This window comes from Pteropus alecto, unplaced genomic scaffold, assembly GCF_000325575.1.
Source record: "Pteropus alecto unplaced genomic scaffold, ASM32557v1 scaffold71, whole genome shotgun sequence".
In the NCBI taxonomy this organism is placed as follows: Eukaryota; Metazoa; Chordata; class Mammalia; order Chiroptera; family Pteropodidae; genus Pteropus; species Pteropus alecto.
Window position 1 is genome coordinate 11773661 of NW_006433024.1, and position 15626 is coordinate 11789286.

Here is a 15626-nt window from a genome sequence, read left to right on the forward strand (position 1 = left end):
AATCAAAGGCTGAATTATGCCTTTCATAATGACAGTAAATTAGAAGGATCTCAATTCACTTGGCGGTTTCATTTATTAGCACCTGGATATTGTTTTATTTGTAACATCCCATTCCCCTTTCCAAACAAGGATTAATAACATTTTTTCTCTTCCATTTAAAATTAGCTTTTCCTAGAAATCATAAGTTCAGGAAAATAATGCTGTTTTTTTTTTCCTCTGAGAATTTAATTTCTAACATTATTCTTCACCTGAGAAAGCCAGTTCCTACTTTTTATCTACTGGCTCTTTTTTTCTTGTTGACAAAGTTCTCCATCAAACCTAGTACACAAGTCACTTGGTGACTTAGAATACAAACATGAAGAGCCCTAACAAACTCAGCCATTGAGATGGTCTTCTTAAAATGCTGAGCCTCATCACATATCCGGGAAGCGCCCTGCCAGGGAAAGCAGGTCCTGCTGCCAAGAAAAGCAAAAAGAGACCGCAAATTGCTACCCAGCCACTCCAAAATGTTCTCTTCTTTCCAATAGTTCTGAAAAGATAAACTTCCCCAAGCTCTAGGGATCCCAAGTATTTCACTCAAAATTTTCACAGGATACCAAAGGAGAAAAAAAAATAAGGCAGGAGTGAAGATTCAAGTGTCTTCAATTCTTCGCATCTTCAATGGGCTGTTAGCTTTATTCTTTTAACTCGTCTTTAAGATAGTTCTCTGTTAGAACAACATGCTACTGTGTCCGTGGGATGAGACTGGGGGTCTTTAGTCATGTCCAGGTTTGAAGGACAACAAGGACCCAAAGTCAAAGCCAAAGGCGATCTCTGATGATTTGATGACATTAATAATAATTCCTAGTGCATACGTAGGAATTCATAGAGTTTGATATGTACAGAGCATGGTCCTGGTCATTCTTCAGTATGGCAGGAACCGTCCTTCCCAACATCTTAGCTCATGGTCTTCTGTCTGTAATGCTCTTCCTCATTTCCCATCCTCTGTCTAATAGTTAACTCCTTCTCAAATCAGCCATCGCTTCCCCAGGGAGGCAAAACTTTTAACCCAACCCTTCTAGATGAAGTTGGTTACCCATATCATACAGTCTCAGGGCATGCTGTAACTTCCTTCCCAGTGCTTATCATGATTTCTAAACATGCGTATATTTCTGAGATTACAGATTGAGGGAAAGCATCAAGTCTAGTTGTTCCACCTGCAGTATTTCAGTCCTTGGCACATAGTAAGCACTCTATAAATTATTGTTGATGAATGAATGACAGACAAGTAGAAAAATCAATGAAATCACAACTCTTTATTAAATTCAGAATGGGAGAGATGATCTTTACTAATATTCTGATATAGAAGGTAGATGTGGAAAAAGATTCACAGTCAAACCCCATACCTACAAATCTAGAGGACAATGGGCATTATGCCAGAAAGGAGGGGGTGAGATGGCTGCAGACTTTCTACTTGTCCAGCTGAGCTTAGTCCCTTTTCATAAGTCCAGCCCATACCATCCCCAATATACACACACACACACATGCAGATGGGAAATGTGTTTTAAAAAAATCGCTGCAAGCCCTGGCACTTTGTCTCAGACAACTCCCACTGACACAATCCCATTGCTCCTTGCTCTCAGCATCCTTGGTTCTTCTAACCCGTGGCCCCATTTATTTTCTGCCCATCCTTTCCTGTTATCAACCGTACCCCATGGATCATCACACTTGTTTCTACATGCTTGGACCTCCACTGCATTCTAAAACTTCCCTTCCTCTCTGTACTCCTCATAAGGTTTCACATAACTGGTTTCTCAATCTCCAATCTCCTTGTCCTGAAGAATGAGAAAAAAACCACCACCATAAAAGCAGCCAATATTTATAAAGTGCAGTGAGTCAGACACTGTTATACTTACTTAACTCATGTATGGATTATCTCACTGAATCCTCATATCATTTTACTCACATTTATAGATGAGGCAACTATGAGAGAGAGATTAAAGGTAACGCTCAAGGTCATAGCATGAAAGCGACAGTCCTTGGATTTGAGCTCAGGCCGTGTTTTCTAACCACTGTCTCTGTCTAGCACATCCAGCCTGATGGGCCTTTCTAGAATTCCACTTCCATCCTTTCACTCTTCTGGAGACATAAAAATGAGCTTTATTATTGCAAATGGGCAATAAGAAGCCAAATGATTAATCCTAACTTTCGAGGTCCACCATCAATTGGTCTCACCTTGACTGGTCTTGCCTTCATTGGCAAATCTGACCTGTCATTCTAATGAAGGGTTCATCCTGGGAAATAATTGGACCTTCTGCAAGCTGGCCCTCTCCATGCTTAATCTTATGTAGTTTCCAAGATCTTTCTATACTTAACAATATCCTACTTCCTTCCCATACATCAATCCAGAGACTAAATTGAAGTTCTAACTATCCTGTGAATGACAAGTTAACTGAAAATGCTGGCCTACTCGGATTGTCCCTCTCAATTCCTGTTGGAGTTTGTATCAGAGAATACAGTGTGATTCAACTACTCACTTATTCTGGAAAGTCAACTTAATGTGTAAACCTGGCCACTCCTAAGGAAAGTAAGTGTCTTGCCTAAATCATATAGATTTTACTTAAATTTTATGTCATATAAATTTTACCATATAGCACACAAAATTTAAGTGAAGTCTATATGATTTAGGCAAGATTCTTACTTATATATATGTATGTATGTATATATAATTTTCAATGCCAACCAGCCAAAGATCACCAGAGACACACCTATAGTTCAACAACTTAGATTTATCACTCCTTGAAATGGAGAATGCACATCAAAGGGAACTGTGTGTGTCTCACTGAAAGACTATTAGAAAGAAACTATTATATGATTTGGGTTTCTATTAGGTAGTTTGGGTGAGGTTTCAAAGAAGCGGAATTCTGCTCTGGACTGGATCTCAGGAAGCATCCCAACCATAGCAACCAGGGGGCATTCTATAAACAGCTAACAATCTTATCTGGAAAAAAGAATGAATAGATCGAGGCTAAAGCCATAATTGGTGAAGAAGCAATAGTCACTTGTATTAACTAGAAGAGGTGGGTATTTGGTAATTCTTTGGTTTGTATGGTGACCTTGCTTTTGTCTGTTTATAGGCAAGATATAAAGTGGTCTTGCTCGTGTCTTGATCCATCATAGTCACAGAATCATCTTGACTGATATTAGCATTCTGTAAAATTATTGATCTTCAATAGGAGAATGCCACAGCCTAGCTCTAAGTGCAGACCAGCCCTTAAGCACCAAAGCTTTGCTGATAGAACATTAGATATTGGGGGCTGCATATATGTAAAAAAACAAAACTACTGCTACAAAGGAAATGAGAATCAAACTATTCTGGATGAGGCAGGAAGCTTCTTCAGCTCTCCTCGAATGTGTCCTCAGTTGACAACCGCTTTTCCAGCATGAATATTCCATGACCTGTGATGGCTTTCGTCCCACATCAACTTAGGGGCATCTGAACTCCTTTCCCTGTATGGTCCTAGGTTAGAGTGGGCATGAGAGAAAATTCCATGAGATTTGAAAAGGAGAGTGAAGCAACTTTATGCTCTGAAAGCTGGTAGGGTGCATCAGTTTATACACAATGTCACCTTGCTGGGGTGGGACAGCACCCAGGCCCACAGCTTCTCCGGCACCTGCTGGAGATCCCCTTCTGATTTCTCTGAGTGTCCTAGACCAGGTGTGTGTGCAGCTATATGCAAAGGGTGCCAGCTCCTCCTGCAAGTAACTTGCATCATTGAGGTTGGGGACAGCAAAGGACAGCCATGGGTTTCTGTTTGTCCTTATGGGTTCTGATTTGTCTTTGCTCTGCCAGCTTCATATCCAGATTTCTTTCCCAATTGCTCCCCCACTTGACTGCAGGTCCAATACCAGATGCAAAGGCAACAGCCTCTCACAGACTTCTCCACCAGTGCCTATGTGATACGTGGTCATTGTAATCCTTATTCTATATGACTCTTGTAAGTTCTGATTCTCTGAAACAAAACAAAACCCTGACTGATACACACACCAGATCTCCAGCAGAAAGGAGATTCCTTATCCTTGGAGTGGCATCCCAGGATATAAGGGCCACGTTTTAAAGGGAGATGAACAGCATTCGTACAGCTCCAGATATGCCCAAGAAATGGGCTTGCATCTGATTCTCGTCCTGACTTGGAGTCTTGGGTTAGTGTGGTTGAGTACTTGCAGCCCATGAGAGCAGTGTTGGGGTACGAAGATCTAGAGGAGGTGGCGAATGGCCATGAGACTATTAACCAAGCAGTCCAAGGTGGTGTCACCAAGATTTGGGGCCCGACCAGCTTCTGAGGGGATCGGAGTCACAGCTGAGATGACATCAGTATAAACCAAATCTGATTGCAAAGCAAGGATGGAAATGACAATAAATAGTAAAGAGGATGTTGGGAAAGTAGGGAATATGATGGTCCAGGTGAGGGGTCAGACTGAGTTAAAAAATGGAGAGTATGAGCTTGGCACCCGTGTGAGATGTGCCAAAAAAGGCAGACGTGGAGGCTTTATGGATCTGTGACCAGCTGAACAGCACTGCCCCTGCCAAATATCATAGGCACCAACCTACATGCCACATACTGTGTTCGGTGCTTACACAATATCTCAGTCGTCACAGCTACCACGAAAGACAGATTTTATCATGCCCACCTAACAGATGAAACTGAGGTAGAGAGATTAGGTGACTTGCCCAAGATCACTTAGAAGTTAAAAAACAAGAATTTGAATGTAGATCTCTTTGATCTGACTTCCATTACACCTCTCCAGATCTAAGCTTTCTAGGTTTAGAAAAAGAAAAAAAAGAAAAGAAAAGTAAAAAACCTTTGAGCAACCTAAGAGATTTTTGCAGAGTCCAATGCTCAAGCCCCAGTTAAGTCCTCAGATGACTTCCACCTCATGTCAACCTCAGCTCCCCAATTCCTGACCCACTGAAACTGGGAGAGAATAAACATTTCTTGTTTCAACCCACTAAATGTTGGCCATTTTGTACTCAGAAACGGATAACTAATATATTGCTATTAGATCAAGCCATATGGATGTGGGGGATGAGCAAGAGGAGGAGGATGTGACTTACAGAAAGCCCCAAGAAAGCCTGACAAAAAGAGAAAGTACCAGAAATTCTCTCTGGCTCAGGGAATTATGTAAAGACACAGAGATGGGGAAACAGGTTGGAAGACAAATGTGTCCTGACCTCCAGTCTCGGGGCTGAAGTCCTTGAGGTCAAAGTTCTCTGATGGGTTGAGGAAGAGTAAAGTTCCTGTTTGGGCCTATAGGAGGCAAATGTCCCCAGGGTGCCCTGCACTGACCCTGGGTCTCAGCCCTCATTAGGGACCAAAAAGACTGAAAAGTTCCCACAGGCCCCCGAGGAAGTAAGAGGTCACTGAGAGTCTGGCTGGAGCTGCCTGAAAAGGTCATCACTGTGGCAATGAGGCTTAGTGACCCGAATCAGGGTCAAGGAGGAGTCATCCCCCTACATCTCAGGAGTGACAGTGCCACCCAGAGCTGAGGAGGAGCCAGTCAGCAGGGAAGACTGCCAGGCCCCAAAAAAGCAGAGAGAACGTACAAGTTACAGTCATTACAGATTCTACCTCCTAATGTCAATGAGAGCAAAGTGCCCAGAAAATGGAAAGACCCATCAAACACACCCATGAACCAGCAGGGACTCAGAAATCCTGTGTCCCGGTGCTCGAAGTCACGTGAGCCTCCACGGCACCATCTTGGAGAGGGAGAAACTGGTAAGGAGAGCAGCAGAGAAAGGATAAAGGAATGAGCCTCCCCAAAAAGAATGTTCCCCAAAAGATCACTTCAGGGATTGCATTGGATTGAATTTATTTTCTTCCTCCACTATCCAGTGAAAGCTGGGGGTGGGGCTTGAAAGGAAAATCACAGAAGTTATAGAAAACGGTGCAATTTTGTGGCATATCTCCACCTAGTGTGAATAAATAGGTGATTCCAATTCAGATGCTATGAAAATATGTCCTAAAGATTTATGGAGGTTCAAAGCAAGGTTATGTGCTAGACCTAGAACATGAGAATCCGAGGGGACACTAGAAATCGTCTAATTCCTGCTATTTTCCTCTGGTTGTACCATATCTGATGACACCCATGTCCTCCTTCCCCCAGCCCGGGCCCCAGCAAACTGCAAGGGGTGGTATTGAAAAGATGGCATCATCTTCGCCATATGCACTGTTTGGGAATTATACCTTTAGGGTCTATTCTAAAGGGCTGTCCATCCAGCCACTGGCCCTGACACATGTAGCTCAGAGAAGCAGCATGCAGGAATCAGAGCTGTAGCACATTTGTCTGTAGGTCAGAAACCAACCCTCGTTTTATTAAAATGTGTACAGGGGACCGGGAAGGAACAAGATCACACTGTAGTGTGTATATGTGCACAAAAGCCAATGTCATCTCCAGGCTCCACTGTCCTGGGCTGTCCTACAGGCGGCTCTCTGGATCTTGGTCTGGCTGGAGCCTTGGAAGAGACCTCACGAAGCCTGGGCCTCCTGGTCAACCCTCTCTTGGCCAGAACTGACAGTCGCACCGCTGAAGGGCAGTTAGGGAAGGCGAATGGGTCAGTTGAATGGGGATGTTTTCTTTGCTACTCACATAGTCCGTTTTTTTTTTTTTTTTAAGAAACTCAGTTCTTGCCAGCAGGTGTTTTCCAAGTAGTCCGAGCAATCGGTGAGGCAGGGGCCTCCCAGAGAGTGAGTTCTCCTCCTCATCCTCCACTAGTGTAAGCCTTGAAATGAGAAGTCCTGGTTCAGCCAAATTCACGGACAGAATCACAGGTCAGGTACGCACTGCCTCATGCAACACATGCACAGACGGATGCATGGAAATGCTTCTCACTGGGCCTGAGGCTCATTTCATGTTTCTCTCGATCCAGTCTTTAAAAGGCAGCACCTTGGTGAAGGCTGTGTAGAGGCTGTGGCTGCATGTTTTGTCATAGCTCCAGCTGACCAGGCCCACCAGATGCCAGTGTGGCTCAGGGGAGCCCCGTCCCGGGAAGGAAACAGCTGCGATGCCCCCTGTCTCTGCTGTGCAGATGTCGGAAGGGGCAGTAGGGTCCCGGCTAGCACAGAACATGTTGTCTGTGATGCTCACTGGGATGCCGTGGTCATCATGCTTCTCCTCGCACAGCAGGGAGTCCACCACCCTGACCGACCCCGAGCGCAGCATGTCGTTTTTGAAGCTGGGGCTCCTCACGTCTGCCAGGATGTTCCAGCCAGTGACAGTGATGTGGGACTCCTGAAAGGAGGTGCTGAGGTCCCGAGTGGCCGCGAGGCAGATGGGCTGGACACGGGTGCTGATGCGAGCCTTATCTAGGAGCTTCAGGATGGCGATGTCAGCATCCAGCAGGATGGGGTCGTAGTTGGGATGCAAAATGACTGCAGAAATCTACGAATGCAAGGAGCAGATGGCAATGGTGAGAGGCTAACTCCACAGTGGACAAACAGGTAAGCCCTGGGGCTGAATGATCAGGAGGAAATGTCTAAGAGACGGCTGTAATTATTTGGACACACTTGCCGAAGGGATAGTAGAAAGCAACCGTTCTATTTCCAGGGTTGCAAACTAAAAAGGCCTGGTAGATGGTGTTAAACAAAGTGGACAAGTGAGGCCACAGAACATAAGATGCATACTTGTCAAAAGTGGGCAGTTGCCACTTCACTTCAGCTGACCACCGCCATGCAGAAATGGACCGACATTCTAACATTACCAGAAAACGGACTCCAGATCTTTATCTGAAACCTTCTGATTTTTAAATGTTGGCGAATAACTAATTAAAAAATGATATATAAGCACTATCTAAACACTAACCCCTACAGGCTACCAGTTTGTAATCTCTGGTCCGCTGTAAACATTTCATGTGTCATCAAGCCAGGAAGACAGAGCTACACCCAGAATGGTCCACGAAGTCTTCCCTGATTGTCCCAATCCTTGCCAATCACTGTCTTTGATGGAGGCTTCTAGGAGCTTACATCTAATACTTTACGTATGTGTTCTATTATTTCAACTACATTTGGGCACATTTTCTCAGGGCTTCTCTCGAGTTGAACTAATCACAATAACTTCTCTGTCTAGCCTGTGGACTCTTCAAAAGGACAAAAACTATGCTTCATTCAGTTCTGTATCTATCCCCAGTGAACGTCATACTGTGGGAGCTCAATAATGGATGGATGAATAATGGATGGATGGAGAGATGGATGAGTGGATAGATGGATGTATGAATAAATGGATGAACAAATGAACAGACTGATGGATGGATGAACGGATGAACGGATGGATGGATGGACAGATGGATGGACGGACGGACGGATGGACGGATGGATGGATAGATGGACGGATCAGTGAATGCATGGATAGACAGATGGACAGGTGGGTGGGTAGGTGGATGGAAGAGAAAGAAGGTGGGAGAAGATAGGAAAAGAGAAGAATATTAAAAATTGATTAGAACTGTCTTGGATAAAACCTCTTTATGTCCTCAAAGCCTGCCTAGTACAGTGCCCTAAATAACAGGGGATTAATTTTTGATGACCGCAATGACAGATATTAGTTACTATCTTATTTTTAAAACAATTTGAGGAGGAAAGACTCCATAATATTTCTAGGTGCCCCCTTCCTAGTACTTGTTAACATGAAATATTGAGCACTTGCTACATGCCAGGTTCTGGGCCGGGTGCTAAAGTGACCAGACTGACACAGTAATTGCTCTCCCAGTGCTAGGAATTTGCTGAACCAGAGAACCTCTCTCACCCGCAAGCTCTGGATGGTCTTCTCCTCCCGGTCGTCATCCCGGTAGAATTTCCCCAGGATGACTTTGAGATCTGCTGTCTTGACCATGGTGACCTTCCCCAGGTCAGTTACGCAGTGGGCAGCCACCACCACAGTACGCTCATTCACCAGGGCACCACTGCACACCAGGAACCACTCGTCCTTGTGCAGGCTGCCACCATGCACCCCGCTGGTCCTCCTGTAGATGGCCGCCTGCCACGGCCAGCGCAGCCCCTGGGTCTTCGGAGCAGTGATGTTCTCGGTTTTCCCACAGACTACGAAAAAAGCACCAGTTCTAATAAGATCAATTCGGAACTTCCCATCCAAAGAGGAATGTGTCACTCAACTAAAAGAGCACAAATATCGAAAGGTGGGCCCCATGACTGTCATGACCACTAAGTATCTAACCTGTTTTTTTTTCTCTTTAAATATTAATCAACCACCTTGACATGGTGTGCTACAGTCTAAGGTTAAGACTGGAGACTTCCAATCCCAGGCATGTACTGGCAAAGTCACCTAATCCCTAGAGTCCCTCAGTCTTCTTGTCTGCAGAATGGATATAGTAATGACAATCATCTCACAGGGCAAGATGATGTACAAAAACAATTAGACTCAGTATATCATGACTATCATTATAAAAATGACCACCATGAACTAAGCCATACTGTTTTCCTTGACAAAGATGGGGAAGGCAGTTTAGTATGTGTAAGACCTTATTATTCTAGACATTTCCACATATTATCTCAGTAATCATCATAATAACCTTATTGAGCAATTAATACTTCATTAAATAATAACAATATCCTAATTAATACTATTGGATAATGAGGGTGAAAACCAGGGCTTAGAGAGAGTAATAAAGATAACATAGCTAGAAGCCCTCTGGCACCTTTAACCCTCCCTACAAGGTGTTTAATGACTGCTCTCTCCCTTTTCTCCAAGTGACTATGACATAATTATCCACCAAAATGTGTGCACCCCTTCCCAATAAATTTATCTAAGAGTTAATGAGATAATTTCTCCTGGGTAATAAGTTTAAGCCAAAGGAAGGAAGCTCTACCTGTGAAATATCAGACATTACCAAGCTAGGGAAAGTATTGGAAGACCATTCCTTTGGACAGGAAACTTTTCCCAAGAAGAGGTTAATGGCTTTTAATAGGCAGTCATGTTAGATGTAAGCTGCTCCAGCCCAAGGACAAGCCTTGACTCACTAGGAATGCAGGATGGGGCACGCCCACTCCACTTTCCGGTTCTCAGACAAGTCCTCCGACTGCTGCCCAGGCGCCGATAGAAGGGTGAGATGCACTCATACTGGAGCTGGGTGTGCAGATGTTGGTACCCGGTGGGCAGGTCTCCAAAAGGAAGGGCTGGTTTCTTGGTAGGGGCACTCTGCAGTTTCTGCTTGCTGAAAGCTGATGAGTATAGCTGGTGTAACGGTGTTTCCCTGCATAGGGACACACAGGCCCAGAGAGAGAGCAGGGTAGGAGAGAGTCATTTGGCTTTTTTAGTTCCGTGCCAATCCCATGTTGATACTTGGTTACAGAAGAAGGATAAACAGTAGCTATCTCATTCTCTTGCTGTCTCTCTCTCTCACACACACACTTCCCCTCTACCACTGAGCAAATTCTTCTGCACACTTCAAGCTTCATTCTATTCCTCCATTTCCATTTCTGGCATGGCTCCAGCTGCCTAGGATTTTAAGCAAGGAGGATAATATCTGACATAATAGCTACTATCAAAAGTAATACTATACATGCACACATAAAAAATTAATTATGAAATTAAACAGGAAAGGAAGTTAATTTGAATGAGAGAAATCCGGGCATATTTTTTTCTCTAACCATTATCATAATGGGGCAATATCAGGAATTGACTTGAACTAAACTGTGTTGATACAATAGCTCGATTTAGCAATTAGCAGACATAATTAGCACACCTCAGAGAATAGAACCTTCTCTCAGGGCACATTGACTGGGAAAAATAGGGAGCAATGTGTGTAAATGCGAAAAGGCTTTTTAAAAGAGCCCTGATGTTGAAGCCCCCAGGGACCGCTTGGGGATTCTTGGGGGAGGTGTACACACATTATACAGCTTGTGTTCATTTCATACTGGTACACAATGACTGTTAACTGGAAAGGTAGAATTCCCTTCAATGTTCTAATCCCTGTTTAATGAAGGAGAATGGAAGCCCAGAGAGGTAAGTGGGAGTACTGGAGGGCACACAGGAAGCCAAGACGGCACCCAAGGCAGCACTTAGCAGTCACAATTCCTACCCTGGTGTCTCTGTGCACCAATCTGATACCATCTTAAACAATCTGTTTCATGTGTCTCTACAATGCTTTGCTCAGAGCAAATATTCCATCCACATCGATTTCATTCAACAAATCTTTAGCTCTTGGTTAGAACCAGGTCCGCAGTTCAGGGAGCTACTGGACTTGCAAACAAGCTCATCTTTAGCCCATCTGTTGAAGGTATACACTGCCTTAGGGGGTTCCTGGGTAAGCCTGGCTGCCAGAGATAAGCATATCCCAGCTCCAGCAGCCTATCTTTCAGAAAGCTCCTTAAAAGTAAGTTTTAGGCTTGCTTTCTCATCTACATGTGATACCTGACACCTTGTCACCTAACCTCCCATTGCAATTGCTTTAAAAATGCAAAGCCCGGTGGGCTTCTTTAAAAGCCCGGGATCTATTCTACAAGATGGCTCCTTGTGAAGAACAGGTGTATCAGGTTTAACCCACTTCATGGGAATCCAGCCCTAGATGAATCACAAAGATCAGAAACAGGGGGCAGAATCTGGATTCCATTGCCACTGTTCCCTAGGAAATGCCTTCCCTGAAAAGGGAGATACAGAAATGCACTGAGATAGCAAGAAGAAAGGTGAGAGACTGATGAATATTCCGATTTAAGGACATTTCAGGTCACTTGGCTGAGGCCAATTCTAGTTACTGGGATTCACGGTTAACTATTTGTAAAAACAATAGCTACTACTTAAGGGTGTTCATTTGAGCAAGGTGTTTTGCTACGGCCTTTACATAAGGCGTCGTTAAAGCTTAGTGCATAAGGGAGCACACCCTGAAGACTCCAGATCCTGAAAACCCTGGATTTGTATCCTGCCTTTGCCATTTCTTCCAGCAATGTGACCTTGGACCAGTTACTTAACTTCTCTGAGCCTCAATTTACCCATCTGTGATAAAAACTGTAATAAAACCTATACTAAATGGTACTATTAAGACTACATTAGAGGTTGCAGTAAGGATTAAATGAACTAATGCATGGAAAGCACTCAGGAGAACAACAGGCACAAAGCAAACACTCAATTAAAGTTAGTGTTACATTTAATCCTTATGACAATCCCCAGAGACAGATGTAGTTATGATCATCCTTATTTTTGAAATGAGGAAATAAAAAGCTCAGCAAGTTTAGAAACTTGCCCAAGAATATCCAGCACTAAAGAGAGGTCGACCTGGTCTTGAACCCCCGTTTGTCAATCCAATTCATTCATTCAATAAAAATTTATAAGGTGCCGACTGTGGGGCAGGCACTGTTCTAGCACCAGAACTTCATTCGGCATAAATAAACAGATAATGTTTCTGCACTTGTAACTTTTATATTTTTTTGGCGGGGCAAAGGGGAGACAAAAATGGAAGAAATAAACCAAAAACTACATGTAAGACAACAGGTGGAGATGGAAGCTGAGATGCAAAGTGAAGCACCGTGAAGGCCAGAGAGCACGGACCGAGCACAGCAGCCAGCTCGGCAGTCACGGTGCAGGCGGGGTTGCGATTTTTTAAAGGACAGTTGGGGGAAGTCTTTCTGCCAGGTAAAAACCGAGCAGAGAACTGAACGAAGTGAGTTATTAAGGCTGGTGGAAACCCAGCGAAAGCAGGTCCCAGACAGAAAGAAAGAGCCACGAGTGCAAAGGTTCTGAAGCAGGACTGTGCTCGGAGGGATAGAGGCAAAGGCGGCTCCACCAGCTGGCTGGGGTGGAGAGAGTGACGGGGAGAATGGTAGGAGAGGAGATGAGAACAGGATTTCGTACAAAATAAGGGGAGGAGGAGTAGAAACGGGCCTATTCTCTCCCCAGCAGGTGGATCCTCTCTCTCTCTTTCCAGGAGAAAGGCTGGGTGCGTTTACCTGAGGGATCACAGCCCTCATCAGGGCTGGTCATTTATTTTTAGTTCCCGGGCTCCACCAGCCTGCCTCACCTGGTTTGTTTACTACCAAGAAGACCTTCCCATAGCTGGCTGCATGTGGCAGCAATGTCATTTCCCTAGAAGCTGCCATAATAAAATTTCAATAGAAATTTCAAGAAGACTAAAGTAGTAAAATCCAGTTCTTCAAAGATCATCTTAAGGTCTCGCTTCCCACCAGCCACCTACTCTCCCCATGATCCAGTTAAATCTGTACATCTTCCAACAGTTGCTACCTCTTGGCTGAAGGCAGATGGCTAACAAGCCACCATCTAACAAGCCCTATTCTTTCATGGCCAGTCAGCACTGAATGTCCCCAAGAAACCCCAGACTGTCTTTGGCTGAACACAAGTGGGGAGAGCGGGTGGGAGGGGAACATTCATTCGCCTTTAAAGCAGAGTTCCAGTGTTTCAACCTCACCTTGACTGAACCTGCATTGGAAGAACTCTCCGTCTCACCAGGTCTGAGATCTTTGGTTCTCGGCAGGCTAGGAAAATAGAGACAATGCTGCAGAGTCTTTTCCATATTAACTGTTCACATTATTTAGTTCAGATTCATACCTGACCGCCCTTCCTGGACACTGGGTGCACATACCCTAGGCTCTCAGAGGTGGGACATGTCAGCCAAGCTTGCACAGCTCCGTTAGCAAAAGAACATGCTGCCTTTCATCGAAATTGACACCCCTCCAAAGAACCCAGGTAAAACACCTCTTGAAAAGATGCTTCCCGTGGGTGATTTGGAACCCTGGCAGTTAAAGACTAGGATTATCTGTTCACATAAATAGTATTTAGCAAATGATCAAAATGGAATAAAAGTCAAAGTGAAGGTTCTAACATCTAGCCCAACACAGGGAATTATCAGGTTCTCATCTAAAAGCAAACAGCAGTGTTAAGCATGGATAATAAGTCTTGAGTTACTGATTCCTCCATGTCCCTTCTCTGCAATTAAGGCTCCTAACAATCATTTGAGGGCAACTCAAAGCCCAGTTTAATTTTGTTGAAGTCTTTCTTCACAAGTGAAAAGGAATCCTACCCATCTCACTCTCTCAATCAAGCAGCCAACATTCGTCTAATTAGCAGGGGAACCTTGGTTGCATTAACTTGTAAGAGAAGAGTTGACAAAAATTTCCAAGGACATATGTAACACCATTTCCATACTTAATGAAATCAAGAATCAGAGTCTGTGCGGGTAGGGATGAAGGTCGCTTCTGGCTAAAGTCTAAAGTGATTTATTCCTTTCACAAACCATTCTCTTTCATTCCTTTCCCATGATTTGGCTTTATTGACAAACACCCAGAAGGGAAAGTGGAGGATTGAGGCAATTATCTGGATAATCTAGGCCAAGGACATGCTTTTCTTCCCTGGAAACAGCCAGATCATTGTGACCTGCCCCCCCAAAGAGAGGAGGCTATTGACCTGGAGCAACTAAGTCGATTAATTCAGTAAGAAACTAGCATCCTCACTACCAAGGGGTAAGGGCCGAACTTCTCCGTGCAATGTTCCATTTTTTCTGGTCCCAAACCACCTTTTTAAATTTAGCTCCCAGATTGCCTCATTTTGAGTTTACATGATTCTTTCACTTCTCCTTTGTCTTCAGACTGGAATATCATCCCAATTTCTCTTCACCTCTACAAATCCTTCCCAGCCTCCCAGACTGGCTCCAATCCTACTTGCTTCCTATAAGTCTCCCTACTTCAGGCGATACTGATCACTCCTTGCTCTGAACATATACTATTCGTGTGTTCCTAGAACTCTGTCTTGAATGTTCAAGGATTTACTGTCTTTTAATGATGTTCTTAACATCTTCACATTTTAACATCTCAAACTTTCCTCCCTAGAAGCTGGCAGGCCTGATGTGTCTATTTTGTCCTTTTATTTTTTACATTAACTTAATGTTGTATAGAGAATAGATAAATGTAGCTATAGAAATGCATATGGATTACTGCAATTCTTTCCTTGGATTTGTACACATAAAATTCAGCCCTGTCATCTGTCCTAAACTGCTCTGATAACTGCATCACTCTTCTCGGTCGCCTCAAGATGTTGTGATTAGGATAAGCAGGTCCTCTGGTGATCCAAAACAGAAACAAATGTTTTCAGAGATGGTTGCCAACCTAAGATTAATATATAGTTCCAGTAAGAACTGAATAAGAGAGAAAGGCATTTTCTCGGGGCTCAGAAACATGTATATGAGAGGTACCAAAAAGTCTAGCAACTCCAACTCTTTCTACAGACATCAGAAATCTTTGCAAGTTACCTTTTATGCATATGGGCTGTTTTCCTGACCACTCCCCATTCTGCTGGCAAGTTCTCTTCTCATTGCCACTGAGAACATACGAGTTGTTACAAAAGAAGGACATGATAGTGCCAATTTTCGCATAGCGCCCACCGAGGAGCCCAGGGCCTCCCGTTATTTTCTTGTACCCATTGACCGGGCCCCCAGGGTCTGAGCAGTTTCTTTCTTCAACAACTAAAAGAGAGAATAAAAGAAGAGCTTTTAAATGTCTGAAGCGTTCCATTTCAGAATCGAATCTTTACACGTGTCATTGAATTAAAAAATGCGGTGATACGTAGCCTGCTAATCATGGCACTCAACGGAATTACCAAGAGAAAACTCGTAATAGAAAATGCATGTATTAGACACC

At 43.9% G+C, this 15626-nt stretch overlaps 1 protein-coding gene across 2 annotated transcripts in view; it reads right to left on the reverse strand.

Moving 5' to 3' along the window:
• Window positions 1–6635: 6635 nt before the first annotated feature.
• PAMR1 (peptidase domain containing associated with muscle regeneration 1) overlaps window positions 6636–15626 on the reverse strand; it is a 141381-nt gene continuing 132390 nt past the window's right edge. For both annotated transcript variants that reach the window (XM_025044130.1, XM_006908033.3), the window contains 5 exons: window positions 15239–15451; window positions 13403–13469; window positions 10005–10237; window positions 8776–9068; window positions 6636–7419 (listed from right to left, as the gene is read on the reverse strand). In XM_025044130.1, coding sequence (XP_024899898.1) covers window positions 6883–7419; window positions 8776–9068; window positions 10005–10237; window positions 13403–13469; window positions 15239–15451 — 1343 coding nt within the window. In that variant the 3' untranslated portion in view covers window positions 6636–6882. The remainder of the gene's footprint in view (window positions 7420–8775; window positions 9069–10004; window positions 10238–13402; window positions 13470–15238; window positions 15452–15626) is intronic.